Genomic DNA, 27,760 nt, shown 5'->3' with positions numbered 1-27,760 from the left:
TTAAACACACGTGAGGCATACGGAAAGATACATATACCGATTTAGATAGAAGCTAAAAATTGGTCGGGACACCACGTGTTTATCAATCATGTTTTGGAAAACAGTAGGCTTTTTAAAGACAGATAAGGCTGGATAACCCATCCCCAGAACGCCGTCGCATTGTGCAGAGTCAAAAAAACTTGTCGCGAAATCGAGCGCTTCTCCGAATGTCTGGTTTGAAACCTTAAGGCCAGCAATCTGCGAAACGTTGATATTATTAATAAAGTATAATTACGCGCATTTTTTCGGAGAATGATAGCAACATGTGCTTTTTAGAAAATTTTCATAGATTATGACTGTGATTAGAATTAAATATATCATTTACTTGACAATGACTTACGATTACGTCATCAGTAGATAAGAACCCAGACACATTGCCATTTGCGTAATCAATAACAAATGGATCATTCTGTGGTATATATGTAGTGGACTTTGTATTATCATATTTATCATGTTTTACTGCACACAAAAAGTAGTAAATAAAATTAAATCAGTTAATATTGAAGAATCTAGAAATATAAATTTCTTTATATTAATTTAAATATATAACTGACAGTAGTTAAATCATCAAATATATTTAGTTAAATTATTAAATATATTTATGTTTATATTTTTTTCTTTAACATGTGAGCTGTTTTGTATAAAAAATTATTTGTGTTTTTAAAGTAAGTGTGCTAAATAATGTAAATAAGAAAGTATGTAGGTATGGAACTTAGCTACATAATATTTACCTTACCATATTTACCCTTGATTCAAATTTTTGAAACTGTTGCTTTAAAGATTTTATAACTTTACTTGAAATGTAAATGAAACAGATACAATTCTACATTATTCTTATCTTATATTTTTACTTGATATCAATCATTAAACGAGAAAAAAATTATTAAGATTATTTTAATACTTGAAACATTAATTTTTTAAATACAAATGTACATATAAAAATAATAGAATATCGGGGAGGTAGCGATGTTATGATATACTCACAGCAAGCAGGTTGGCTGATGTTGCAGTTTTTGGATGGTACCCAGAGATCTGAGGAACCAGTGTCGAAAACTATTTTAAATGTCTGCGGTGGAGTTCCAATTTCGATAGTACCATAATATTGTACATTGTCATAATTAATCAGAGGAACGGTTGTCGTATCCGAACGGAGTCGTATCATAGTTTCCGTCGGAAATTTTTCAACAGTGTATGTCTTGTATAACGGAATTCTTGAAGCAACATAAAAAAATTTCCATTATATTATATGCGTATATGTATCGTATAAACGCGAATGTATGTACATATATCGTACAACATAACATAAACACGAATTTCAAAAAATTTATTTGATCATTTTTGAGCACTTCTTATTTAAAAACTATTAAAGCCTCAACATGTTGACAGTAAGAAATAAATGCTACCTGCATATATATTTTTGCATTGGAATGTAGTTAGGTTTTTTAAATGCGAATTCCTCTTTTCTTGATGCTAATATCATTTAAAATAAGATTTTCGAAGGAATCCTCAAAGCATCTCTTGTAATTAGTTTGCTTACTTTATTCCGACTTTCAAAATGCGTTTTTTTTACAGATTTGATACAATTAGAAATAAATGCTACCTGCATATATATTTACGCATTAGAATGTAGTTAGATATTTTAAGTGAGATATTGGTGTCATCACATGAAAAGAGGATATCACACGACGCTAATCTCACTTAACATAATATTTTCGAAGGAATCCTCAAAGCATCTCTTATAATTAGTTTGCTCACTTTACTCCGACTTTTAAAATGCGTTTGTCTTACAGATTTGATACAATTATGGTTTTGAAATTGATTTGATAATTATTTATTGCGAATTCTGCGGCGATTCTAAGTAGTTGGAAGTGCGATCTCTATACGGTATTATAATTCATCGTGTCGATATAAATGTGGATTTTTGTATATAACATGTACTCACCTATACAACTTCGCGTTGATTGACGCAAAGTTGATTACCGTGATTACCATCATCGTCACAAAGAGCCGATACATGATCATGATGTTTCCTGAATTTCTCGGCGATTGAAGCTACAAAAGTCAAAATTGTTTCAGGACCGTTAGAACTGCGAGTCAATCCACAACCGATACGTACAGACAAAGAACAAGCAGTCAAATTGCTGAGCGTTCCCTTATATACAAATGTACGTATATGCCCTTGTACTTATAAGAAGGTGGGGGCAGGAGGGCAGAAAAACAAGCGAAGCATTCCAAAGCTTTGTGTTCGAACGATATTAGAAATCGCTTCGAGATCTCGGATAGAGAAATAAAATTGACTAATCATATTTAAGCAATTCGGCAATTGACCAATGCGATGGGTCAGTTGCCGAAAATTTAAGAATTTTATCAACATAAAGAATTTATCAAATTTAAGAATTTTACCAACATAAAGAATTTGTCAAATTTAAGAACTTTATCAACATAAAGATATTTGTCAGTTTCCAAGAATTTTCTCAATTGTCAAAAATATTTTACATTTCCAAGAATTTCTCGAATTTCTAAGAATTCAAGCTTTCAAATCCGGCTTTCGTGAAAATCAAAAATCTGGAAAATTGACAAAGTAATGCAATACAATTAGGAATAATCAGGAGCAAGGTGAAATAAATCATAACTTCAAACGTAATAAATAAAATTAATCCTGTTAACATTTAAGCTACTAAAATATCTAATTTGCGTGATAATGGTACGAAATAAGCACAACATATAGCAAAAGCTCCAATCAGCATCGCGGAGAAAAAACAACCATAAAATCAATAGTTTTTGTAAAGGAAAAAAAAGTTCTTTCCACACTGTCTCATAAAAGTTGTATTGCATCTCTTGCGTCAATCAACTTGTGCATTTCTGCAAAACAAATTTGCCATTATAGGTTTTAGCGGACAGGAGATGGACGGACGGGTAAAGAAACACACAGGCACGTTTCCAATATGGAATTAGTGTTGTATATTTTACAAAGTAAATAGAATATAAACAATCTAAAATCGTCTAAAACACAATAGTACGAATTTCGTGGTAAATCATTTCGTGTGTCGTAAAGATAGACGATATATCAACAAGGCGACTCCTTTTTCGCTTTCCTCCACCTCGCGCGAATGACTCGAGGGCTGAAATAACAGGGGGGTGGGGGCACATGGGGTGGCGTGACGGGAAGCACGGGGGAATTTAAAACTGGCCGACCGAAAAATCATCGTCACCCGACCGAGTGTGTGTACGGTAACCCAACCAGCCAACGGGTGACGTTTCGGCACGATGGCAACACGTGGTATCAAGGTTGCGATGACATTCGCGAACAGTACTCTTCTCGTGTACCTCAATAATTTCTCGGCCAAGAGGGAAAGAGAGACACGTGCAATTGTCGGAGAACGATTCGCGGGGCGGACTCGATCGATCGTAAGTTTTTTCGCGGTCGCGTTGGTCGCTTCGTAATAGAGTAAGATGGCACTTACCGTTATACTTTTACAGTTTAATTGCAGTCGTCGCGCGTTCGCGTCGTATTTTCATCTCGTAACAATTAGAAGACTGTTTGCGGTGGGAAGGAGAGGGAAGGGCGTACGTGCGGTTCACGTGCTTTCGGAGGCAGATATACCCGCGTACAGAGATCGTCGCGTGGAGGGAAGAAATCCGAGGTGGATGCGGATCGCGCGTATAGCACCGCCAATTTAACTAACTAGAATTATTACACGGAGCGTGTGGAATAAAACGTGGCAGTTTATACGGATCGTCGTCGTCGAAACGCTCGTCCGGTGTTCCACTTGCTTTTTTTTCCGCCGCGAATATGGAACAGACAACAACGTAGAGCTCGACCCGCTCCGCTCGAGCGCTCGCACGAGCACGCCCAAGCGACGCGATGCGTAAAACTTGGCGGTTCCATCCGGAAAGGAACTAATAAACACGGCAGCTTATTCTCTGATTCATAGATTCTCTGTCTCTTGTTAAACTTAACTTTGTTTATACGATCAATCTCGGCGCGTTCGCGATCGTTCACCTAAATCGTTTTTAGCCCTAATATAGTTAAGCCGAGAAATAATCTTTACGCGTCGGAAAGATCCCGCCGGGAAACGGCCGGTGGCAGTTTACGGAGCACAGCGGTCGAGCTGACGGACGCGTTCTCGTCGACGTAGGCCGGGGCGTAGGACGAAGGAGAGAGAGAGAGAGAGAGAGAGAGAGAGAGAGCACGTGGAATTATAATATCACTTGAGTGGCTGGGGCGATCCGATGCGAGGCGCCAATTCGCATTAACGAAACGACGGACCGCGGCATGCATAAATTCTCGCGCGTTTTTTCCCCCTTACTTTTATACTCTCCTCTTTATTCTCTCGCTATCTACTTTTTTTTAACTCTCTTCTCTTCTCTTTTACCTTACGGCGAGGGGTTCCCGCGTACGCGTCGGAGGCTTTTACACGCTATTTACACCGCGATTACGAAGTCACGGACGTTTCGTTGACTGTTGTGACCGCGATCGAAGTCGCACTCGGCCTCGCTTAGCTCAAACGCGTCGGAGAACCCCGAGGGTGGGTCCAGCTTGGGGACGAACAGGATCCGTCACGCTCCTGGTCCCGATTGGCATAGGGATTGCCCGACTGGTGCTTGGGATGGCCAGGCCCGGAGATTGGCCCGAAATGGGCACGGGCCTCCTCGCTAGTATGACGCGCCAGCTGTAACATCCTGAAATGCAAACGGATCTTCTTTTATCTCATTATTTTGCAAGCTATAGGACATATTTAGTTTAGAATTTAAGAAATGTCAAACATATAATAATACCGATATATTAATTTAGAAAAAAGGCCGTTTTACAGTCAAAATTGGATCTTGATTGCCTAATAATATTATTTGCGTGAATTTATGTAATTTATCACTCCAGCAAATCACGCGCCGTTACTTTCGGGCGTTACTTGAAACGTAGTCTCAACCAAAAGTTATAGAACAGATACTATCACATAATTAAATTATATTATCAATATTATTTATAGGCAACAAAAATCTAGTCCTGATCTAGTAAAAAAGCCTTTTCTCAAATGATTGGGAAATGTGTTTAGATATATATATTAATACCGGCTTTTAAGTATTTGGGTACTCAATAATCAGTTAAGTATATGTATTTTAAATTAAATCTAACGTCGAATTTTGCTAATCAATAATGTGTTAATATAAAAAAACGAAACGATAGCTTAGAGATCCGAAGTAGCGTGGGAGAAATTGAAGAAAAGTAAAATAAATCAACGCGGCGATAGACGTTACTCGGGTCTTCCCCTTCCAGGAAACGATTTTCTCTCAAAAATCGATAAGGGTTCTGTAGACGTGCTAGATTCTGGTCCATGGTGCAGGAAGTCTGCAAGCAAACATTTCCTTTTTGTCTCTTATTCCTAATTCGCTGATGAATGTAAATGATTAATCGCAAGTGCTCTCGCGATCTCACGCGGCACGCACTTCGTCGTGGATCTACATTGCGCAATGCATAACAGGCGGTTCGTGCAGACAAGACTGCAACCAAGGAAAGCGTGTATCGCATACACGTATATACGTGCATCGAACAAAATTATCTCTGTGGAAAAACAAACAAACCGACGGTAGGACGAAAATGTTCGCAGCTAGAAGCATTCTGTGGTGTATATGTGGTAGACTTTGTATTATCATATTTATTATGTTCCACTGCAAGAAGTAGTAAATAAAATTAAGTCAGTTAATATTGAAGAATCCAGAAATATAAATTTCTCTATATTAATCTAAATATATAACTAACAGTAGTTAAATCATCAAATATATTTGTTTATATTTTTTGCTTTAACATGTGAGCTGTTTCGTATAAAAAATTATTTGTGTTTTTAAAGTAAGTGTGCTAAATAATGTAAATAAGAAAGTATGTAAGTATGGAACTTAACTACATAATATTTACCTTACCACTAATTCGAATCTTTGAAACGGTTGCTTTAAAGGTTTTATAACTTTACTTGAAATGTAAATGGAATAGATACAATTCTACAGCATTATTCTTATCATATATTTTTACTTGATATCAATCATTAAGCGAGAAAAAAATTATTAAGATTATTTTAATACTTGAAACATTAATTTTTTTAATACAAATGTACATATAAAAATAATAGAATATCGGGGAGGTAGCGATGTTATGATATACTCACAGCAAGCAGGTTGGCTGACGTTGCAGTTTTTGGATGGTATCCAGAGATCTGAGGAACCAGTGTCGAAAAGTATTTTAAATGTCTGCGGTGGAGTTCCAATCTCGATAGTACCGTAGTATTGAATATTTCTCCAATTAATCAGAGGTACGGTTGTCGTATCCGAACGGAGTCGTATCATAGTTTCCGTCGAAAATTTTTTAACAGAGGATGTCTTGTGTAACGGAATACTTGAAGCAATATAAAAAAAATTCCGTTATATTATATGCGTATATGTATCGTATAAACGCGAATGTATGTACATATATCGTACAACATAAATACGAATTTCAAATAATTTATTTGATCATTTTCGAGCACTTCTTATTTAAAAACTATTAAAGCTTCAACATCTTGACATTAAGAAATAAATGCTACCTGCATATATTTACGCATTAGAATGTAGTTAGGTATTTTAAATGCGAATTTCTCTTTTCTTGATGCTAATCTCATTTAAAATAAGATTTTTGAAGGAATCCTCAAAGCATCTCTTGTAATTAGTTTGCTCACTTTATTCCGACTTTCAAAATGCGTTTGTCTTACAGATTTGATACAATTATGGTTTTGAAATTAATTTGATAATTATTTATTGCGAATTCTGCGGCGATTCCAAGTAGTAGTTGGAAGCGCGATCTTTATACGGTATTATAATTTATCGTGTCGATATAAATGTGGATCATTTGTACATAACATGTACTCACCTATACAACTTCGCGTTGATTGACGCGAAGTTGATTATCGTGATTACCGTCATCGTCACAAAGAGCCGATACATGTTTCCTGAATTTCTCAGCGACTGAAGCTACACAAGTCAAAATTGTTTTAGGACCGTTAGAACTGCGAGTCAATCCACAACCGATACGTACAGACTAAGAACAGGCAGTCAAATTGCTAAGCGTTTCCTTATATATACAAATGTGCGTACATGGCCTTGTGCTTATAAGAAGGTGAGCAGGAGGGCAGAAAAACAAACGAAGCGTTCCTAAGCTTTGTGTTCGAACGATATTAGAAATCGCTTCGAGATCTCGGATAGAGAAAAAGAATTTACCAATTATATTTAAGCAATTCGGCAATTGACCAATGCAATTGATCAATTGCAGAAAATTTAAGAATTTTATCAGCATAAAGAACTTATCAAATTTAAGAATTTTATCAACATGAAAAATTTGTCAAATTTAAGAACTTTATCAACATAAAGAATTTTGTCAGTTTCCAAGAATTTTCTCAATTGTCAAGAATATTTTACATTTCCAAGAATTTTTCGCATTTCTAAGAATTCGGGGTTTCAAATCCGGCTTTCGTGAAAATCAAAAGTCTGGAAAATTGACAAAGTATTGCAATATAATTAGGAATAATCAGGAACAAGGTGAAATAAATCATCATAACTTCAAGCGTTTCAATTCCAAAAATATCTTTATTATTCACAATAAGAAACTTATTTTTCGCTCGTTTGAAGCAAGGCTATAATGAGAAAGACCATTATACGAGCATTAATAGATATGTTTCGCAATAAATTCTTTACAGTTTTTTAATAATTATAAATCGTGTCGATTTAATTGTGAGGGGATGGAAGGGTTTTTAACGTTCTAATGATAACTGTGTATTAAGTCCGGCTGTGATCGAAGCACAGTGAATACTTGGAATATACCTATATGTGTTACAATAATACATATAAAAATTAGATTTTTATAACATCTATTTCCGTAACATCTATTAATGCTCGTATAATGGTCTTTCACATTATAGTCTTTATTATTCATTTCTTACATTTACATGATGAGTAAGACTATGTGATCATACATATATCTTTAAACATCGAGATATTATTAAAAATCAAGAATGTAATTATAAAGTATAAAATAGAAACGATAAATTATATAACATCAGTAATTAAATTCGTATGCATATTCTTATCAAAATATTATGCTAGACAAATATTGAATGTCTCTAGTAAACGTTACCTGACAAATCTTGCTGACAATAAATTCGCCAAACATTAATATAGTTTTTGAACATCAAGTTCATCGAAAAGTATCCTTTTGTCTTCATGATAATCAATAGAATAGAAGCTGTTATTATTGTCATTAATAATGCTATCCAAGTTATAGAGCTGAATGCCTGGAACATTTATCGGTGAAGAAAAGCAGCAATTTATTCCACTTTGTTACCGTGAATCTTTAGCATAAATTATCTTAACACTGTTTTTTGTTCAATGTTAACACTTTTCCCAGAGATGTAATTAAACAATCTTAAGTAATTGCATTTTTAATTTTATAAATAAACAGGATGATTATTATAAAAAGTCTTTGTGCAGTTTTAAACTTCTATCATTGTACAATTAGATGGATAAAAATTACAGTGGTGTAAGTCAAATATTTTAAATAAAAAATTGGCTTACACCACTGTAATTTTTGGCCCTCTAATTGTAGCCAATATAATTACCATAGGCATATGTAATATATTAAATGATGCATGTCTGCTATTAATAATACATCTAATACTAATTTATGTATAAGATCTAAAGATAATTATTACCCCAAAGTATAAAGACCATTCCACCAAGGCTGTGTTAGGCTCCTTAAAATAAAGGCGGTATCGCGAACGTATCAATGGTATTGTATAGTCGATGACGTTTTGTCTGTCAGTCGTCATTGCGAATGTGGAAAAGCCGATATCAGCTTCGTTGGCCACCAACTAGCCGATCGCACCTGTCCACACCATTTTCTCTTTGCTCCAGCTGCCGAATCCCTCCACCGGATCCAGAATCTCCACAGTGGAGTTCATCACTTTGCTGAGCTTTATCAGCAACAGACCGAAAAACCCGCCGACCGTACCGTTCTCATGCGAGATCAGCGGCGAGTTCTTCGTGCATATATCAACAGAATTGTCAAGTCAATTTACGCGAGTCTACGGATTAATAAATCGTTAAGGATTAATAAATAATCGTTCTAATATCGATTTCGTGGGAAATTGCGAGATAATTTTCTTTCAAGGCGACTATTTTCTAAAAAGTCGTCGCTCACGACTAATTTCCAATTCGCAAGAGAAGCAACGCACAACGAAGCTCGAGGAAAAGCGAAGAACTTACGATCACGGACGTAACGCGTATGTACAACGTCGCCGAACATGTTTCTCCTTCTAGCGTAGAGGAACTTTTGCATCCTTAAAAGTAAACCTTTATCGGAGGACCACAAAGCCAGGTCGAAAGTTCTGGTGCGATTATCGCGAATGGCGTACCACTCGACTAGAATCGGGCGAGCGTACGTAGCAGAGAACCAGCATCTGGGTGCTGAAGTCCACGTTGAATACGTTATCGATAGGATGTCTGCAGCGCTCCTCGAGAGGATTTCCAGGACGCTGAAGAAACATAACGAGCCAAATAAGAAAAGTGATGGGCTTTACGCTCCTCGTGGTCTCGGCGAACTCGTCCATGGTCTCCTCGGTGTCGAGGAGAACGACAAACAACGGCCGCGTGATATTCTTCCAGTAGTCGTTGTACTCACTCGTCAGATCCGAGAAGTCACGGTAATGACTCGGTGTCGTGAAAATTCGCGCGACCACGTATGCACCAATGCGTGTTCAAATCTGTAATATTCACATCGAAGATGGTATTATATTTTACTTGTTGTCAGAATTAAATGCGCTCTAAATCATAACTGCATTTAATTTCTTCAAGAATAAAAATTAGAAAGAGGTGACTTAATTTTTTTTATTTAATTACATTTTATTCAATTTAAATTTGTAACAATTAGATTTAAAAAAAATGATTTTTTGAATCGTATAGAAATAAAATAATTTGCACGTGAAATGATGATTCAATATTTGTTCAAAAGTTCGCGGAAGTTCAGTGTGAGAAATGATAACCGGAAACTGTTCCCGGTATCTACTCGCCGTAATTGTCAGACCGCACGAAAATAACACACGACGTGCGATAATATCTGTCGACATCGTTGATCAGTTAGAAATAATTGTTAATGCCCATACTCTCTGTCAGCGTTTTGATGCCCAACACGAGGAAAAGTATTACGATTGATCGCGCTGTCGCGTACGTCATTTTGTAAAATGCAGATTAACGGCTACTGTGTAAAAAATAAATGTCAATTTCGTCCAGTTGGACACTGTTGCAATAAATAAAATTAACGTTTAATTCGGAAAAATTATCCCATTTGTGAACTAAAACGAACAGGTGAGACTGTAGAGAGACACAAAGAAATCGGAATCCCAGATCCTGCTAACACAACAATGAATCGAAGAGTCCTTTATCGAAAAAGCTCACAGAGCGGCTATCGCCGCCAGAGGGTTAAAGAGAGGAATAAGAGTACTGCGATTCTCTCAAGAATGCGAACGCGTGACTAAAGGATGATCATCGCATACAAGAATTTATCGGATTCTAGGATCTATATAATTAATTGCGGCAGCAGTATTACAAATTATGTAGATGGGGGTATGCGACGGTACAATTTTTATCGGCGAATTATCGGCCAAACCGATAAATTATTCGATGTTGTTAAGCTCACCATAGCTGGCATTACTTATCCACCCACTTCTTATACACCCGTTACTATTTCAAGTTATATCGAGTATATCGTATCTTAATAGCTTTCAACTCGATGCATAAAGATCAATAAATTTAAACGTGATGCATGTCTCGCAAAAGGGATGTTGTGTTGAGCATAGAAGAAATCCCCTTGATATCGATAATTTAATTATTTAATATATTGTTTAATTTGATTTCTTATGTTGAATACTTTGAATGATTGTCAACGAAAATTGAATGACTTTCAAAAAAAAATGCTAAAATTGAAGTTTTGTTTTTTCTCGCTAGGAAGATGTTTTAAATTCTTATTTATTTTAGTGTTAACACGCTGCAAACATAATAATTTGCAATATAATAACTTAAATGTTCATCCATGTACTATAATCACTAGGCTTAGAAAAAATTCAAAATTGTTAATAATATTAATATTTAAGTAACATTTCGAAAATTATTCGAGATTGCCCACGCACGACTCGTAAGCCAGCCGTCCTTCCCATTTCATCTTTGGCAGAGCTGGTCACATTTAAAAATATCGACGTCATGTTTAATATGTTTAATTCTTAATACTTATTTCCCTTCGTTTGAAACTGTCGCGTCTTGTGACTCACAAACCATTTATCACTCCATATGCACGGAGAAAAAAATGATGTACATACATTGTATGAACAGCATTAAGTCTAATTGAAAATAATCTTGTTAATTCAACTCATGCTTTCGTTTTAATAAAATAAGTATTTCTTCTTTTAATAAAATAAGTATATTTAATAAAATAAGTATTGTTCTACTAATACTGTTTATTGTTTATTGAATTAGCAAGATTACTTCCAATTAGCCTGATACTGTTGATACAACATCATTTTTTTCTTTATGTGCGTCAGCGTGAACGAAATCACACGATAGATATTGTATTAAACGTGATTATAATTCCATATATTACCGAATACAACATGGTCTCTGACATAACTTTGATCGCTCAAAGGTGTACGAGTAGAAGTGAAAGTCGAGCTTCTCGATCGCCGAGTAAACTTTTATGGGGACTAATTCGGTTTTACATAATTTTTTTATTAAGCGGTCTGATAGATTATGGCATACTTTCTTTGTAAACTTTTTGAATTTTTGCAATATCTTCAAAATTGAAGAAAATATAGTACACGAAAATGTGCGTGACGTCATAATGTTGTTGCGAAATCTTTTGAAGTTTGCCGTCATCAAAGAAACTTTAGAAAGCTATAACTTTCTCAAATTTAGGTTTTTTTTTTAAATTCAAAAAGTATTAAAATCGGCTTAGATTCTCTACATTAATTATGGATACCGCTTAATAAAAAAATTTTATGCAACGACCCTATTGTAAGTCGTAGTCGGCACTGCCACATAGAACGATTAATTTAGGTACCATCGTCGACGAATTCTTTAATCTAAAAAGGCAAAATGCGAGTGCACGCTGTTATAAGAAGCAGACTAACGTCGCCGAATAGTAAACCGCTATCAACACCGCTGTCAAAAATATCAAGTACTTACGCAATGCGCAACATTCTTTTCGGAAAGAAAAAAATTTACTTAAAGCTCCAGTCTACTTTTGAAGAAGGAAAAAATAGCGTCCAAGATTAATTTAATTAAAATAATTTATTTTAATTAAACGGCACAGTATTATTATTACTGTTATACAGATATATGTCCTAGCAATAATAATACTGTGCCGTTTGGAAGATATTTCGAACTGACTCCCGTAATCTCCGTACTTGTCTCCTAACGAGCGCCGCGGAATAATGTCTTCGGACGCTCAGTATCACGTCGACAAAGACGTCAACGTTGAAGTGAATCTTTCTGAAATGCCGAAGAAGAACGACATCGGACCCGCCGAACAGAGGGATAATCTTTTTTTTTTCACCGTTGAAAGATCGGTCGAGGAAGTTTACAGCGCGATAGACCGGGGAGATCAACTAAACGGGTAAAACTTCTGCTTAGCAGGACAAATGTCTCCCGGTCGTAGTAATACGGCGGGGTAAATGCAGGGACGTAGATACATTTCGAGCGTTTCAAATAACATAATCGCGGTGATTCTGCGACATGGAAATTGCGACCGATCAAACGTGGTAATTTGCTTTAATCGTTTTTCTTCCTTGCGCTGTCGCTAAATTAAAAATCAACGATATCTTCTTAATATTTATATTGAATATAAAATGTGATATAAAATATGAAAATATACGCAGTTAATTAAACGCGAGGTCTTCTCCGGGTGTTAACGTTACAGTAAATAAAAGTATCTTTTTATTATACATATTCTAAAAGTAATAAACATTCTATTCATGTCAAATAATAAACATGTTCAGGGATATTGATTAATTGCTAAGCGCGATTAATTCTTAGATTAATTTGCACCGATGTGAATCACTCATATATGGCGATATGAAAGTGAATGGTTATAAATGTGATGCGAGACTGTTGACTTTCCGCCCATAAATTTGAAAATATTGTTTGTATCCGACTCTCGACACATCCATATGACTTTGCGATTTTCAGTAAACGTAAAGGAAATATGTGTATATTATTATATATTATTATATTATATATATGTATGTATGTGTATATATGTATATATATATATATATGTAGGTCCAGAAGTATGTTCCGGGACTTTTATTTTTTACATCGGTATATTCCAGGACATTTGGCAGTTTCCAGGACTGTCCTGGAAAAAATTCATGTCCTACGGCACGTTTCGGGACAATTTTTTGAATCTGATTACATATATATGCGTTATATTCCAGGACTGTACATTTCAAAAAACGTAAACAGTCCCGGAACATACCTCTAGACCTACATATATATATATATATATATATATATATATATGTATATAAATATAATGTACGATCGACGATACATAAATCATAAAATGCATAAAACGATTGTCGCAACTTCAAATTCTAAAAAAATAAGTAAATAAACAAATTAGATAATTGTATGAATCACAACAGCAGCCTCATTGTTGCGGATTGCGAGCAATAAGTAGTTATCTTCAAGCTATAATCGATTATGAAAACGTTTAAGAAAAATACAGAAAGCGACCTCAATCTGATAATACATTTTCTATGTATATATATGTCAACATTTATATATATTTGACATCCTATTGTGACGAACTGGCTTCGCTGACTGACACGATTGATTCCCATTGTCCACTGAGGAAGTAATCATGGATCCTGTTCGATTTAAAATGAAGATTTTCAAACAAATGCGCACCGAGATAACTAAGGCTGTCAACAGCATTGAGATTCACTGTTAAATCCATACGTAGTTTAAAATTTCGTGCGACTTCATAATATCTAAGGTATTTTTTTTGATTGTAAAAATAGTCTGAAGCGTATATTATGAGGCTGAAGAAGGCACGGTGTGCCGAAACGTCCCTTCAACATTGTTGACATACATTTGAAAAAATCGATAATTCTAACTAATTTGTTTTCGCTCGTTATTGGCCGATACCCTCCTTTATTGTTTATATGTCAACAATTTTAAAATATAAGTTTATAATATTAATGATAGTGGTATACCTAAACCAGTTTTGCAATATTATAACAATTTATTGATTAGAATATATATATGACATGATAATTTTCGTATCGACAATTTGTTATCTATGTGTTGAAAATTTTGGATAATTTTTATTAATAAGCAAAAAATTTATGCGTATATACGTTTGTGTAAGCATAAGAAATGTAAAAAGTTATATATTGATTACAAATGCGGTATGTCATACTCTTATACATATAAGCAGAATGTTATATGATATCTTGTACTCGTATGTAAGCAAAAAATTTATAAGATTAAACGAGATAATATTTTTCGGGATACTACATTAAGATGAGATTGAAAGGGCGATATATGAAATCAATATTCAGTGTAAAAATTATATACTTCATTTTAATAGACTTATATATAAGTTGTATTCACAATATCTAACAATTCGATAGTTGCCGAAAGAACAAGATGTACCAAATCGTTGGCAGAATAAATATCGCATATCTTTCTTCTAATTCTCACATACGTATTAATTTAAAAATATAATATCATATAAATAGTCCAAATAAAATTACAGAACATATGTCAGTCAATATTCTACAAAAACTACGACTTATTTGTTTAGTAATGTCATTTAAATTTTCTAATATTTAATGATAACTTCATGAGAAGGCAATCAAGATTTAATTTCTTGCAAGGGCGAATCCCACTCGGTCGTTCTCCATGTCAAACTCTGTATAGTACCGACCAATAAATACATCGCCCAAAATCCAATCTAAACCATCCAACTGAGTAACAGCTTGGAAGCCGGGAATGCAATTACCTCCTAATTCAGCGCCGAGCTATGAGACATTAAATATGGCATGATATTTCTATTCTAAAAACAATTTAAACCTTTATATAATAATATTCTTTACCTTCAAGATATAATCTTGACCAGTGAGTGGAAACGTCTTACCACCTATGACGAAATTGATATTGGGCAAATTAGAAATCTCGTCGCAGTTCACCTTTAAACGAAGGTCAATGTTAGTAATCCATATTAATAATCCGTAACTTATCAAACATTTATTAATTTATTTTAATAATTTATTTAAGATAATTGTGAAAGCTGCCATTAACGAAAAGGATCTATTATTTACTGTTCCATTATTAACACCGATTTCTCTGTAAATAACTTCGATAGTCTGCGGTGGTCCACCTATCTTAGAAGCGCCCGTGTCGATCATAGCTTGACAGCCTTCCGAGCAAGAGGTGTAATTATTTACTTGAATCCTACAGTGGGATAGCATTACCAATTAGCTGACACATAATCCGTGGTTGACATACGTATAATTTAGAAAAAAAAACTACATACTTATCCATTTTAAATTGCCAGTAATCTTCGTGGGTAACACCCACATACGTAAACTCGCCCTCGTAATGGGAGGAATTGGTGCCACCCAATATCAGTTCACCGCCGATCACGTCATTTTCATTTCTGTATATGTTGTATATTTTTTACATTTGCATTTTACATTGCATAGAAAGACAAAGTATGTAATTAAAAAAATAGTATTAAACACACGTGAGGCATACGCGGAAAGATACATACCGATTTAGATAGAAGCTAAAAATTGGTTGGGACACCACGTATTGATCAATCATGTTTTGGAAGACAGAAGGCACTTCAAATTCAGATAAGTCGGGATAACCCATCCCCAGAATCCCGTCGCATTGTGCAAAGTCCCAAAATCTTGTCGAGAAATCAAGCGCTTCTCCGAATGTCTGTAATGAAACCTTAAGCCCACCAATCTGCGAAACGTTGATATTATTAATAAAGTATAATTGCGCGCATTTTTTTTTCAGAGAATGATAGCAACATGTTTTTTAGAAAATTTCATAGATTATGACTGTGATTAGAATTAATATATCATTTACTTGACAATGACTTACGATTACGTCATCAGTAACTAAACCCAGACACACCGGCATCTTCGTAATTAATAAAAATGGCTTATTCTGTGGTATATATGTGGTGGACTTGTACTTATCATATTTATTATGTTTCACTGCAAGAAAGTAGTAAATAAATTAAATCAGTTAATATTGAAGAATCTGTAGAAATATAAATTTCTTTATATTAATCTAAATATATAACTAACAGTAGTTAAATCATCAAATATATTCAGTTAAATCATGAAATATATTTATATTTATATTTTTTGCTTTAACATGTGAGCTGTTTTGTACAAGAAATTATTTGTATCTTTAAAGTAAGTTTGCTAAATAATGTAAATAAGAGAGTATGTAAGTATGGAACTTAGCTACATAATATTTACCACTGATTCGAATCTTTGAAACGGTTGCTTTAAAGATTTTATAACTTTACTTGAAATGTAAATGGAATAGATACAATTCTACAGCATTATTCTTATCTTATATTTTTACTTTATATCAATCATTAAACGAGAAAAAAATTTTTAAGATTATTTTAATACTTGAAACATTAATTTTTTTAATACAAATGTACATATATATGAATAATAGAATGTCGGTGAGATAGCGATGTTATGATATACTTACTTACAGCAAGCAGGTTGGCTGACGTTGCAGTTTTTGGATGGTACCCAGAGATCTGAGGAACCAGTGTCGAAAAGTATTTTAAATGTCTGCGGTGGAGTTCCAATTTCGATAGGACCGTAGTATTGAATATTTCTCCAATTAATCAGAGGTACGGTTGCGTCCGGATCCGAACGGAGTCGTCTCACAGTCTCCGTCGAAAATTTTCCAACAGGATGATGTCTTATATAACGGAATTCTTGAAGCAACATAAAAAAATTTCCGTTATATTATATGCGTATATGTATCGTATAAACGCGAATGTATGTGTACATATATCGTACAACATAACATAAATACGAATTTCAAATAATTTATTTGATCATTTTCAAGCACTTTTTATTTAAAAACTGTTAAAGCCTCAACATTTGGCATTAAGAAATAAATGCTATCTGCATTACGCATTAGAATGTAGTTAGGTATTTTAAGTGAAATTGGTGTAATCACGAAAAGAGGATATCACACGACGCTAATCTCACTTAAAATAAGGATTTTCGAAGGAATCCTTAAAACATCTCTTGTAATTAGTTTGGTCACTTTATTCCGACTTTCAAAATGCGTTTATTTACAGATTTGATACAATTATGGTATTTGAAATTGATTTGATAATTATTTATCGCGAATTCTGCGGCGATTCCAAGTAGTTGAAAGCGCGATTCCTTTACGGTATTATAATTCATCGTGTCGATATAAATGTGGATCGTTCGTATATAACATGTACTCACCTATGTAACTTCGCGTTGATTGACGCGAAGTTGATTACCGTGATTACCGTCATCGTCACAAAGAGCCGATACATGAGGTTTCCTGAATTTCTCGGCGACTGAAGCTACGAAAGTCAAAATTGTTTTAGGACCGTTAGAACTGCGAGTCAATCCACAACCGATACGTACAGACAAAGAACAGGCAGTCAAATTGCTGAGCGTTCCCTTATATACAAATGTGCGTATATGTCCTTGTGCTTATAAGAAGGTGGAGACAGAGGGCAAAAAAACAAGCGAAGCATTCCAAAGCTTTGTGTTCGAACGATATTAGAAATCGCTTCGAGATCTCGGACGGAAAAAAAAATTGATTAATCATATTTAAGTAATTCGGCAATTGGCCAATGCGATTGGTCAGTTGCTGAAAATTTAAGAATTTTATCAACATAAAGATTTTGTCAAATTTAAGAACTTTATCAACATAAAGAATTTTGTCAGTTTCCAAGAATTTTCTCAATTGTCAAGAATATTTTACATTTCCAAGAATTACTCGAATTTCTAAGAATTCGGGGTTTCAAATCCGGCTTTCGTGAAAATCAAAAGTCTGGAAAATTGACAAAGTATTGCAATTAATTAGGAATAATCAGGAGCAAGGTGAAATAAATCATAACTTCAAACGTAATGAATTAAATTAATCCTGTTAACATTTAAGCTATTAAAATATCTAATTTGCGTGATAATGGTACGAAATAAGCACAACATATAGCAAAAGCTTCAATCAGCATCGCGGAGAGAGAACAACGATAAAATCAATATTTTTTGTGAAGGAAAAAAATTCTTTCCACACTGTCTCATAAAAGTTGTAAGTATTGCACCTCTTGCGTCAATCAACTTGTGCATTTCTGCAAAACAGATTTGCCATTATAAGTTTTAGCGGACAGGAGATGGACGGACGGATAAAGAAACACACAGGCACGTTTCCAATATGGAATTAGTGTTGTATATTCAACAAAGTAAATAGAATATAAACAATCTAAAATCGTCTAAAGCACAATAGTACGAATTTCGACGATATATCAACAGGGCGACTCCCTTTTCGCTTTCCTCCACCTCGTGCGAATGACTCGAGGGCTGAAATAACAGGGTGGTGGCACATGGGGGGGGATGACGGGGGGCACGGGGGAATTTAAACTAGCCGACCGAAAAATCATCGTCACCCGACCGAGTGTGAATGGTAACCCAACCAGCTAACGGGTGACGTTTCGGCACAATGGCAACACGTGGTATCAAGGTTGCGATGACATTCGCTAAACAGTACTCTCATCGTGTACCTCAATAATTTCTCGCGCCAAGAGGGAAAGAGAGACACGTGCAATTGTCGGATAACGATTCGCGGGGCGGTCTCGATCGATCGTAAGTTTTTTCGCGGTCGCGGTGGTCGCTTCGTAATAGAGTAAGATGGCAGTTACCGTTATACTTTTACAGTTTAATTGCAGTCGTCGCGCGTTCGCGTCGTATTTTCATCTCGTAACAATTAGAAGACTGTATGCGGGGGGAGGGAGAGGGGAGGGCGTACGTGCGGTTCACGTGCTTTCGGAGGCAGATATACCCGCGTACAGAGATCGTCGCGTGGAGGGAAGAAATCCGAGGTGGATGCGGATCTCGCGTATAGCACCGCCAATTTAACTAATTAAGATTATTACACGGAGCGTGTGGAATAAAACGCGGCAGTTTATACGGATCGTCGTCGTCGAAACGCTCGTCCAGGGTTCCACTTGCTTTTTTTTCCGCCACGAATATAGAACAGACAACAACGTAGAGCTCGACCCGCTCCGCTCGAGCGACGCGATGCGTAAAACTTGGCGGTTCCATCCGGAGAGGAACCAACAAACGGCAGCTTATTCTCTGATTCATAGATTCTCTGTCTCTCGTTAAACTTAACTTTGTTTATACGATCAATCGCAGCGCGTTCGCGATCTTTCGCCTAAATCGTTTTTAGCCCTAATATAGTTAAGCTGAGAAATAATCTTGACGTGTCGGACCGATCTCGCCGAGAAACGGCCAGTGGCAGTTTACGGAGCACGGTGGTCGAGCTGACGGACGCGTTCTCGTCGACGTAGGCCGGGGCGTAGGACGAAGAAGCACGTGGAATTATAATATCACTTGAGTGGCTGGCGATCGGACGCGAGGCGCCAATTCGCATTAACGAAACGACGGACCGCGGCTTACATAAATTCTCGCGCGATTTTTTTCCCTTACTTTTATACTCTCCTCTTTATTCTCTTGTTATTTACTTTCCTTTTAACTCTCTTCTCTTCTCTTTTACCTTACGGCGAGGGGGGGTTCCCGCGTACGCGTCGGAGGCTTTTACACGCTATTTACACCGCGCGATTACGAAGTCACGGACGTTTCGTTGACTGTTGTGACCGCGATCGAAGTCGCACTCGGTCTCGCTTAGCTCAAACGCGTCGGAGAACCCCGAGGGTGGGTTCAGCTTGGGGATGAACAGGTTTCCTGATCCGTCACGCTCCTGGTCCCGAATGGCACAGGGATTGCCCGACTGGTGCTTGGGATGGCCAGGGCCGAAGATTGGCCCGAAGTGGGCACGGGCCTCCTCACTGGTATGACGCGCCAGCTGTAACATCCAGGAATGCAAACGGATCTTTTTTTATCTCATTAGTTTGCAAGCTATAGGACATATTTAGTTTAGAATTTAAGAAATGTCAAACATACGATTACCGATATGATAATACAATTAATTTAGAGAAAAGACCGTTTTATGGTCAAAATTGGATCTTGGTTGCCTAATAATATTATTTGCGTGAATTTATGCAAATCACGCGCCGTTACTTTCGGGCGTTACTTGAAACGTAGTCTCAACCAAAAGTTATAGAACAGATACTATCACATAATTAAATTATATTATCAATATTATTTATAGTCAACAAAAATCTAGTTCTGATCTAGTAAAACAGCCTTTTCTCTAAATTGATTGAGAAATGTGTGTAGATAATATATATTTAACTATCGAAGAGATAGCGATGTTATGATATACTTACAACAAGCAGGTTGGCTAACCAGGATGCAGTCTTTGGATGGCACCCAGAGATTTGAGAAACCAGTGTCGAAAAGTATTCTAAACATCTACGGTGGAGTTCCAATTTTGATAATACCATAGTATTGAACATTCTTATAATTAGTCAGAGTAACGGTAGCCAAACGGAGCTGTATCATATTATTGTCCGTCGACGATTTTCCAACGGTGTATGTCCTGTATAACGGAATCCTTGAAATAACATAAAAAAAATTTCATTATTTATACGCATATAAACGCGAATGTACAAATATCATTCAAAATAAATATAAGTTTTGGATATTTTAATTGGTCATTTTGAAGCACTTTTTATTTGACAACTATTAAAACCACAAAATTTTGGTATTAAGAAATAAGTGCTATCTGCATATATTTACGCATTAGAATGTGATAGTTAGGTATTTTAAATTCAAATTCGTCTTTTTATAACGTTAATCTCATTTAAGATCGAAGGGATCTTCAAAGCATCTCTAATAATTAGTTTGCTCACTTTATTCCGACTTTCAAAATGCGTTTTTCTCACAGATTTAGTACAATTATCGTATTTATTAAAGTATTTATTGCGAATTCTGCTGTGATTCCAGGAAGCGCGATCTCTATACGGAATTTATCGTGTCGATATAAATGTGGAGCGTACTCACCTATACAATGCTATGTTGATTAACGCGAAACTGATTACCGCAATTGCCACCCAGAGTCGATACGTGTTCCCTGAATGTCTCGGCAAATAAAGTTATAAAAATAAAAAATGTTTTAGAAGTGTTATAACTTCGAATCAGTCCACAACCGGTACAGACAAAAATTGTAATTAAACTCAGCGTTCTCATCATTGCGTATATCAATAACGGCGCGTGTACGTTCTTGTGTTTATTATAAGAAGGTGAGAAGAAGGGCGATAAAGCGAACAAAAAGTTTGAAAAGTTCTAACGCCTCTAATAGCCCAATAGCTCTTTTCATTAATTTAATCTTGATACACTTGCGTCACTATAATCTTCATATTGGAAATAGTAGTTGGTCGATCTCGTCAGATTTTAGAATGATCAAAAAGAGTATAAAAAACAAAAAGCTGGAATGAACGATAAAATTTTGAAAATGTTAGCTTGGAAATAAGAAATCAATTTTACGTAGGATTTACTTGAAACCTTTCTTTTAGATCTTTTGCAAAAATATAATACAATGTTGCATACATTGCATAACACAAGATGTTTATAGCTACTATTATTTATATATTATATTTTCTCTTAATATTGTAGAGACGTCGGCTTGTGTAATTATATAAAATTTTTGCAAACGTGTATTGCAAGGAAATTTTATCGTTGTTACACATCATCAAAATTACTCGAGAATCTTTCTTTGTGTATCATATATTATTTAAAACTAGCAGCAGTTAATACATTATGCAAGTTTCTAAAAATAACAATTTCAAAATATAAGTTTATAATATTAACGATAGTGAGATAACCTAAACCAATTTTGCAATATTATAACAATTTATTCATTAAAATACATACGACATGATAATTTTTGTATCGACAATTTGATATCTATGTGTCGAAAATTTTGGATAATTTTTATTAATAAGCAAAAGATTTATGCGTGTATACGTTTGTGTAAGCATAAGAAATGTAAAAAGTTATATATTGGTTACAAATGCGGTATGTCATACTCTTATACATATAAGCAGAATGTTGTATGATATCTTGTACTCGTATGTAAGCAGAAAATTTATAAGATTAAACGAGATAATATTTTTCGGGATACTACATTAAGATCAGATTGAAAAGGCGATATATGAAATCAATATTCAGTGTAAAAAATACTTCATTTTAATAGACTTCATTTTAATAGACTTATATACAAGTTGTGTTCACAATATCTAACAATTCGATAGTTGCCGAAAGAACAAGATGTACCATATCGTTGGTAGAATAAATATTGCATATATCTTTCTTCTAATTCTCACATACGTATTAATTTAAAAATATACCATATAAATAGTCCAAATAAAATTACAGACCATATGTCAGTCGATATTCTAAAAAAACTATGACTTATTTGTTTAGTAATGTCATTTAGATTTCCTAATATTTAATGATAACTTCAGGAGAAGGCAATCAAAGTTTTTTTTGCAATGCGAATCCCACTCGGTCCTTCCCCATGTCAAACACGATGTAGTACCGACCAAGAAATACATCGCCCAAAATCCACTCTACACCATTAATCGGATTAACACCTTGGAAGGCGGGAACGCAAAAGCCTTCTTGCATCTATGAGACATTAAATATAACATGATATTTCTAGTCTAAAAACAATTTAAACCTTATATAATAATATTCTTTACCTTCAAGATATAATCTTGACCAGAGAACCGAAGCTTCCTACCACCTATGACGAAATTGATATCGGGCAAATTAGAAATCTCATTGCAGTTCACCTTTAAACGAAGGTCAATGTTAGTAATCCATATTAATAATCCGTAACTTATCAAACATTTATTAATTTATTTCAATAATTTATTTAAGGTAATTGAAAGCTACCATTGCAGAAAGGGATAATCAATTACCGTATGATTAACAACACCGATCTCTCTCTTAAGAGCTGCGATAGCCCCCGGTGGTCCACCTATCATAGAAGCGCCCGTGTCGACGATAGCTTGACAGCCTTCTGAGCAAGAGGTGTAATTTTTTACTTGAATCCTACAGTGGGATAGCATTACCAATTAACTGACATATAATCCGTGGTTGACATATGTATAATTTAGAAAAAAAAACTACATACTTATCCATTTTAAATTGCCAGTATTCTTTGCGGGTAACATCCACATACGTAATCGGGCGTATGTAATAATGTTCATCAATGCCACCCAATAGCACTTCACCGCCCAAATGTGAGTTCTGGTAATTTCTGTATAGGTTGTATATTTTTTACATTGTTTATACATTTGCATTTTACATTGCGTGGAAAGACAAAGTATGTAATTTAAAAAATAGTATTAAGCACACGTGAGGCATACGGAAAGATACATACCGATTTAAATAGATGCTAAAAATTGGTTGGTCCACCAGATCTCGCTCAATCATGTTTTGGAAGAGATTCTCGTCTGAATAACCCAGCCCCACAACGCCGTCGCATTGTGACCAGTCCCAAAAACTTGTTGAGAAATTGGACACTTCTGCTAATACCTGTGTTGGAACCACATCCCAATCCTCATGAAACTACGAAACGTTGATATTATTAATAAAGTATAATTGCGCGCGTTTTTTCTTTCGGAGAATAATAGCAGCATGTACTTTTTAGAAAATTTTCATAAATTATGACTGTGATTAGAATTAAATATATTATTTACTTGACGATGACTTACCCATACGTTATCATAAGAAGAGTTTCCGTACAGTATGCCATCTTGCCACATTCCATTGTGGTAAGGAATAGCAAATGGAGTTGGGCCTGCGTCGGGCACCACGTTTGTGGTGGACTTTGTACGATCAAATTTATTATGTTCCACTGCAAAACGTAGTAAATAAAATTAAATCAGTTAATATTAAAGAATCTAGAAATATAAATTTCTCTATATTAATCTAAATATATATAACTAACAGTAGTTAAATCATCAAATATATTTATGTTTATATTTTTTGCTTTAACATGTGAGCTGTTTTGTATAAGAAATTATTTGTATCTTTAAAGTAAGTGTGCTAAATAATGTAAATAAGAGAGTATGTAAGTATGGAACTTAGCTACATAATATTTACCTTACCACTGATTCGAATCTTTGAAACTGCTGTTGCTTTAAAGATTTTATAACTTTACTTGAAATATAAATGGAACAGATACAATTCTACAGCATTATTCTTCTCTTATATTTTTACTTGACATCAATCATTAAACGAGAAAAAAGTTATTAAGATTATTTTAATACTTGAAACATTAATTTTTTAAATACAAATGTACATATAAAAATAATAGAATATCGGGGAGGTAGCGATGTTATGATATACTCACAGCAAGCAGGTTGGCTGACGTTGCAGTTTTTGGACGGTATCCAGAGTACAAAGGAACCAGTATCGAAAAGTACATTAAACTTTTGCGGTGGAGTTCCAATAAAGATAGTACCGTAGAACTGAAGATCTTGGTAATTAATAAGAGGTATGATTGCGTCCAGATCCGGATAACGGAGTCGTCTCATAGTCTCCGTCGAAGATTTTTCAACGGAGGATGTCCTGTTAGTCCTGTATAACGGAATTCTTGAAGCAACATAAAAAAAATTCCGTTATATTATATGCGTATATGTATCGTATAAACGCGAATGTATATGTACATATATCGTAGAACATAAATACGAATTTCTAATAATTTATTTGATTATTTTCAAGCACATTTTATTTAAAAACTATTAAAGCCTCAACATTTTGGCATTAAGAAATAAATGCTACCTGCATATATTTACGAATTAGAATGTAGTTAGGTATTTTAAGTGAGATTGGTGTCATCATGAAAAGACGATAATCTCACTTAAAATAAGATTTTCGAAGGAATCCTCAAAGCATCTCTTGCAATTAGTTTGCTCACTTTATTCCACTTTTAAAATGCGTTTTTCTTACAGATTTGATAAAATTATGGTATTTGAAATTGATTTGCTAATTATTTATCGCGAATTCTGCGGCGATTCCAAGTAGTTGGAAGCGCGATCTCTATACGATATTATAATTCATCGTGTCGATATAAATGTGGATTGATTGTATATAACATGTACACTCACCTATGCAACTTCGCGTTGATTGACGCGAAGTTGATTACCGTGATTAACGTCATTGTCACAAAAAGCCGATACATGATGTTTCCTGAATTTCTCGGCGACTGAAGCTACGAAAGTCAAAATTGTTTCAGGACCGTTAAAACTGCGAGTCAATCCACAACCGATACGTACAGACAAAGAACAGGCAGTTAAATTGTTGAGCGTTCCCTTATATACAAATGTGCGTTTATGTCCTTGTGCTTATAAGAAGGTGGGGGCAGGAGGGCAGAAAAACAAGCGAAGCATTCCAAAGCTTTGTGTTCGAACGATATTAGAAATCGCTTCGAGATCTCGGATGGAGAAATAAAATTGAATAATCATATTTAAGCAATTCGACAATTGACCAATGCGATTGATCAGTTGCAGAAAATTTAAGAATTTTATCAACATAAAGAATTTATCAAATTTAAGAATTTTATCAACATAAAGAATTTGTTAAATTTAAGAACTTTATCAATATAAAAGATTTTGTCAGTTTCCAAGAATTTTCTCAATTGTCAAGAATATTTTACATTTCCAAGCATTTCTCGAATTTCTAAAAATTCGGGCTTTCAAATCCGGCTTTCGTGAAAATCAAAAGTCTGGAAAATTGACAAAGTATTGCAATATATAATTAGGAATATTCAGGAAAACAAGGTGAAATAAATCATAGCTTCAAGCGTTTCAATTCCAAGAATATCTTTATTATTCATTTCTTACATTTACATTATGAGTAAAACTATGTGATCATACATATATCTTTAAACATCGAGATATTATTAAAATTCAAGAATATAATTATAAAGTATAAAATAGAGACGATAAATTATATAACATCAGTAATTAAATTCGTATGCATATTCTTATCAAAATATTATGCTAGACAAATATTGAATGTCTCTAGTAAACGTTACCTGACAAATCTTGCTGACAATAAATCCGCCAAACATTAATATAGTTTTTGAACATCAAGTTCATCGAAAAGTATCCTTTTGTCTTCATGATAGTCAATAGAATAGAAGCTGTTATTATTGTCATTAATAATGCTATCTAAGTTATAGAGCTGAATGCCTGGAACATTTATCGGTGAAGAAAAGCAGCAATTTATTCCACTTTGTTACCGTGAATCTTTAGCATAAATTATTTTAACACTGTTTTGTGTTCAATGATAACACTTTTCCCAGAGATGTAATTAAACAATCTTAAGTAATTGCATTTTTAATTTTATAAATGAACAGGATGATTATAAAGTCTTTGTGCAGTTTTAAACTTCTATCATTGTACAATTAGAGGGATAAAAATTACAGTGGTGTAAATCAAATATTTTGAAAAAAATTTGACTTACACCACTGTAATTTTTAGCCCTCTAATTGTAGCCAATATAATTACCATAGGCATATGTAATAGATTAAATAATGCATGTCTACTATTAATAATACACCTAATACTAATTTATGTATAAGTATTGTTGATCTAAAGATAATTATTACGCTGAATTATAAAGACCATTGAACTATAACCATACATGGTTATAGTTCAATGATAAAGACCATTCCACCAAGGCTGTGTTAGGCTCCTTAACCCGTAGTGGTCACACTGGGTCCAATGGACCCCAGGCTATTTTTTTCTTAAAAATATACTATTTTGAGAGTAAAACGCAGAAAGTTTTTTTTGCTTTATCCAAAAATTGACATTTTGGTGAATATTTTTGTGAAAAAAGTCAAATTTCTCAAAAAAAAAATTTTTTCGCGTTTTTTCAACATAAAAAAATTTTAAAAAGGAGAAAAAAATAGTGGATTATAAAGAGGAAATCTTAAACTAAATTCCAGTTCAAGGTTTGAATCGATACATCAAAAAGAACGCAAATAGCAACTGTTTTTCTGCGTGGGGTCTATTGGACCCAGTGTAACCACTACGTTATTTTTAGGAGGTGTGATCACTACGGGTTAAAATAAAGGCGGTATGGCGAGCGCATCAGTGGTATAGTATAGTCGATGACGTTTTGTCTGCCAGTCGTCATCGCGAATCCGGAGATGCCGATATCAGCTTCATTGGCCACCAACTGGCCGATCGCACCAGTCCACACCATTTTCTCTTTGCTCCAGCTGCCGAATCCCTCCACCGGATCCAGAATCTCCACCGTGAAGTTCATCACTTTGCTGAGCCCTATCAGCAACAGACCGAAAAACCCGCCGATCGTACCGTTCTCGTGTGAGATCATCGGCGAGTTCTTCGTGTATATACCAACAGAATTGTCAAGTCAATTTACGCGATTCTATACGGATCTATAAATCATCGTTA

At 34.8% G+C, this 27,760-nt stretch overlaps 2 protein-coding genes, 1 long non-coding RNA gene and 2 pseudogenes across 3 annotated transcripts; all 5 read right to left on the bottom strand.

Moving 5' to 3' along the window:
* LOC139817809 (lysosomal aspartic protease-like) lies at positions 1 to 2,593 on the bottom strand. The gene is made up of 4 exons (XM_071786103.1): positions 1,982 to 2,593; positions 1,024 to 1,250; positions 380 to 498; positions 1 to 237 (listed from the first exon to the last, which is right to left on the bottom strand). Exons 1-4 carry the CDS (start codon positions 2,059 to 2,061, stop codon positions 1 to 3), a joined length of 663 nt encoding a protein of 220 aa, XP_071642204.1. The 5' UTR covers positions 2,062 to 2,593.
* A 3,060-nt stretch (positions 2,594 to 5,653) lies between these two features.
* LOC139817627 (uncharacterized) lies at positions 5,654 to 7,227 on the bottom strand. Its single transcript, XR_011733282.1, has 3 exons — positions 6,935 to 7,227; positions 6,198 to 6,424; positions 5,654 to 5,706 (listed from the first exon to the last, which is right to left on the bottom strand). It is a non-coding gene; the product is annotated as an uncharacterized lncRNA (long non-coding RNA).
* A 904-nt stretch (positions 7,228 to 8,131) lies between these two features.
* Positions 8,132 to 10,287, bottom strand: LOC139817808 (uncharacterized; annotated as a pseudogene).
* A 4,664-nt stretch (positions 10,288 to 14,951) lies between these two features.
* LOC139817807 (lysosomal aspartic protease-like) lies at positions 14,952 to 21,977 on the bottom strand (annotated as a pseudogene).
* Positions 21,978 to 22,485: 508 nt separating this feature from the next.
* Positions 22,486 to 25,627, bottom strand: LOC139817626 (lysosomal aspartic protease-like). Its single transcript, XM_071785865.1, has 8 exons — positions 25,445 to 25,627; positions 24,688 to 24,929; positions 24,047 to 24,189; positions 23,713 to 23,900; positions 23,464 to 23,589; positions 23,249 to 23,381; positions 23,027 to 23,119; positions 22,486 to 22,952 (listed from the first exon to the last, which is right to left on the bottom strand). The coding sequence occupies exons 1-8, from the start codon at positions 25,516 to 25,518 to the stop codon at positions 22,800 to 22,802; spliced, it is 1,152 nt and encodes a 383-aa protein (XP_071641966.1). The 5' UTR covers positions 25,519 to 25,627; the 3' UTR covers positions 22,486 to 22,799.
* Between the last annotated feature and the right edge of the window lie 2,133 nt (positions 25,628 to 27,760).

This window comes from Temnothorax longispinosus, chromosome 8 (assembly GCF_030848805.1).
Source record: "Temnothorax longispinosus isolate EJ_2023e chromosome 8, Tlon_JGU_v1, whole genome shotgun sequence".
In the NCBI taxonomy this organism is placed as follows: domain Eukaryota; kingdom Metazoa; phylum Arthropoda; class Insecta; order Hymenoptera; family Formicidae; genus Temnothorax; species Temnothorax longispinosus.
This window is presented reverse-complemented; position numbering and strand designations above follow the sequence as displayed.

Excerpts from the sequence above, each read along its gene's own strand:
- LOC139817809 (XM_071786103.1), bottom strand. The coding sequence starts at position 2,061 with ATGATCATGTATCGGCTCTTTGTGACGATGATGGTAATCACGGTAATC. Across the intron at positions 499-1,023 it reads CATCAGCCAACCTGCTTGCT|TAAAACATGATAAATATGAT; the intron begins GTGAGTATATCA and ends TTTTGTGTGCAG. Across the intron at positions 238-379 it reads TATCTACTGATGACGTAATC|ATTGCTGGCCTTAAGGTTTC; the intron begins GTAAGTCATTGT and ends AACGTTTCGCAG.
- LOC139817626 (XM_071785865.1), bottom strand. The coding sequence starts at position 25,518 with ATGTATCGGCTTTTTGTGACAATGACGTTAATCACGGTAATCAACTTC. Across the intron at positions 23,590-23,712 it reads TTTAGCATCTATTTAAATCG|AAATTACCAGAACTCACATT; the intron begins GTATGTATCTTT and ends CAACCTATACAG. Across the intron at positions 23,120-23,248 it reads TCGGTGTTGTTAATCATACG|GTGAACTGCAATGAGATTTC; the intron begins GTAATTGATTAT and ends CTTCGTTTAAAG.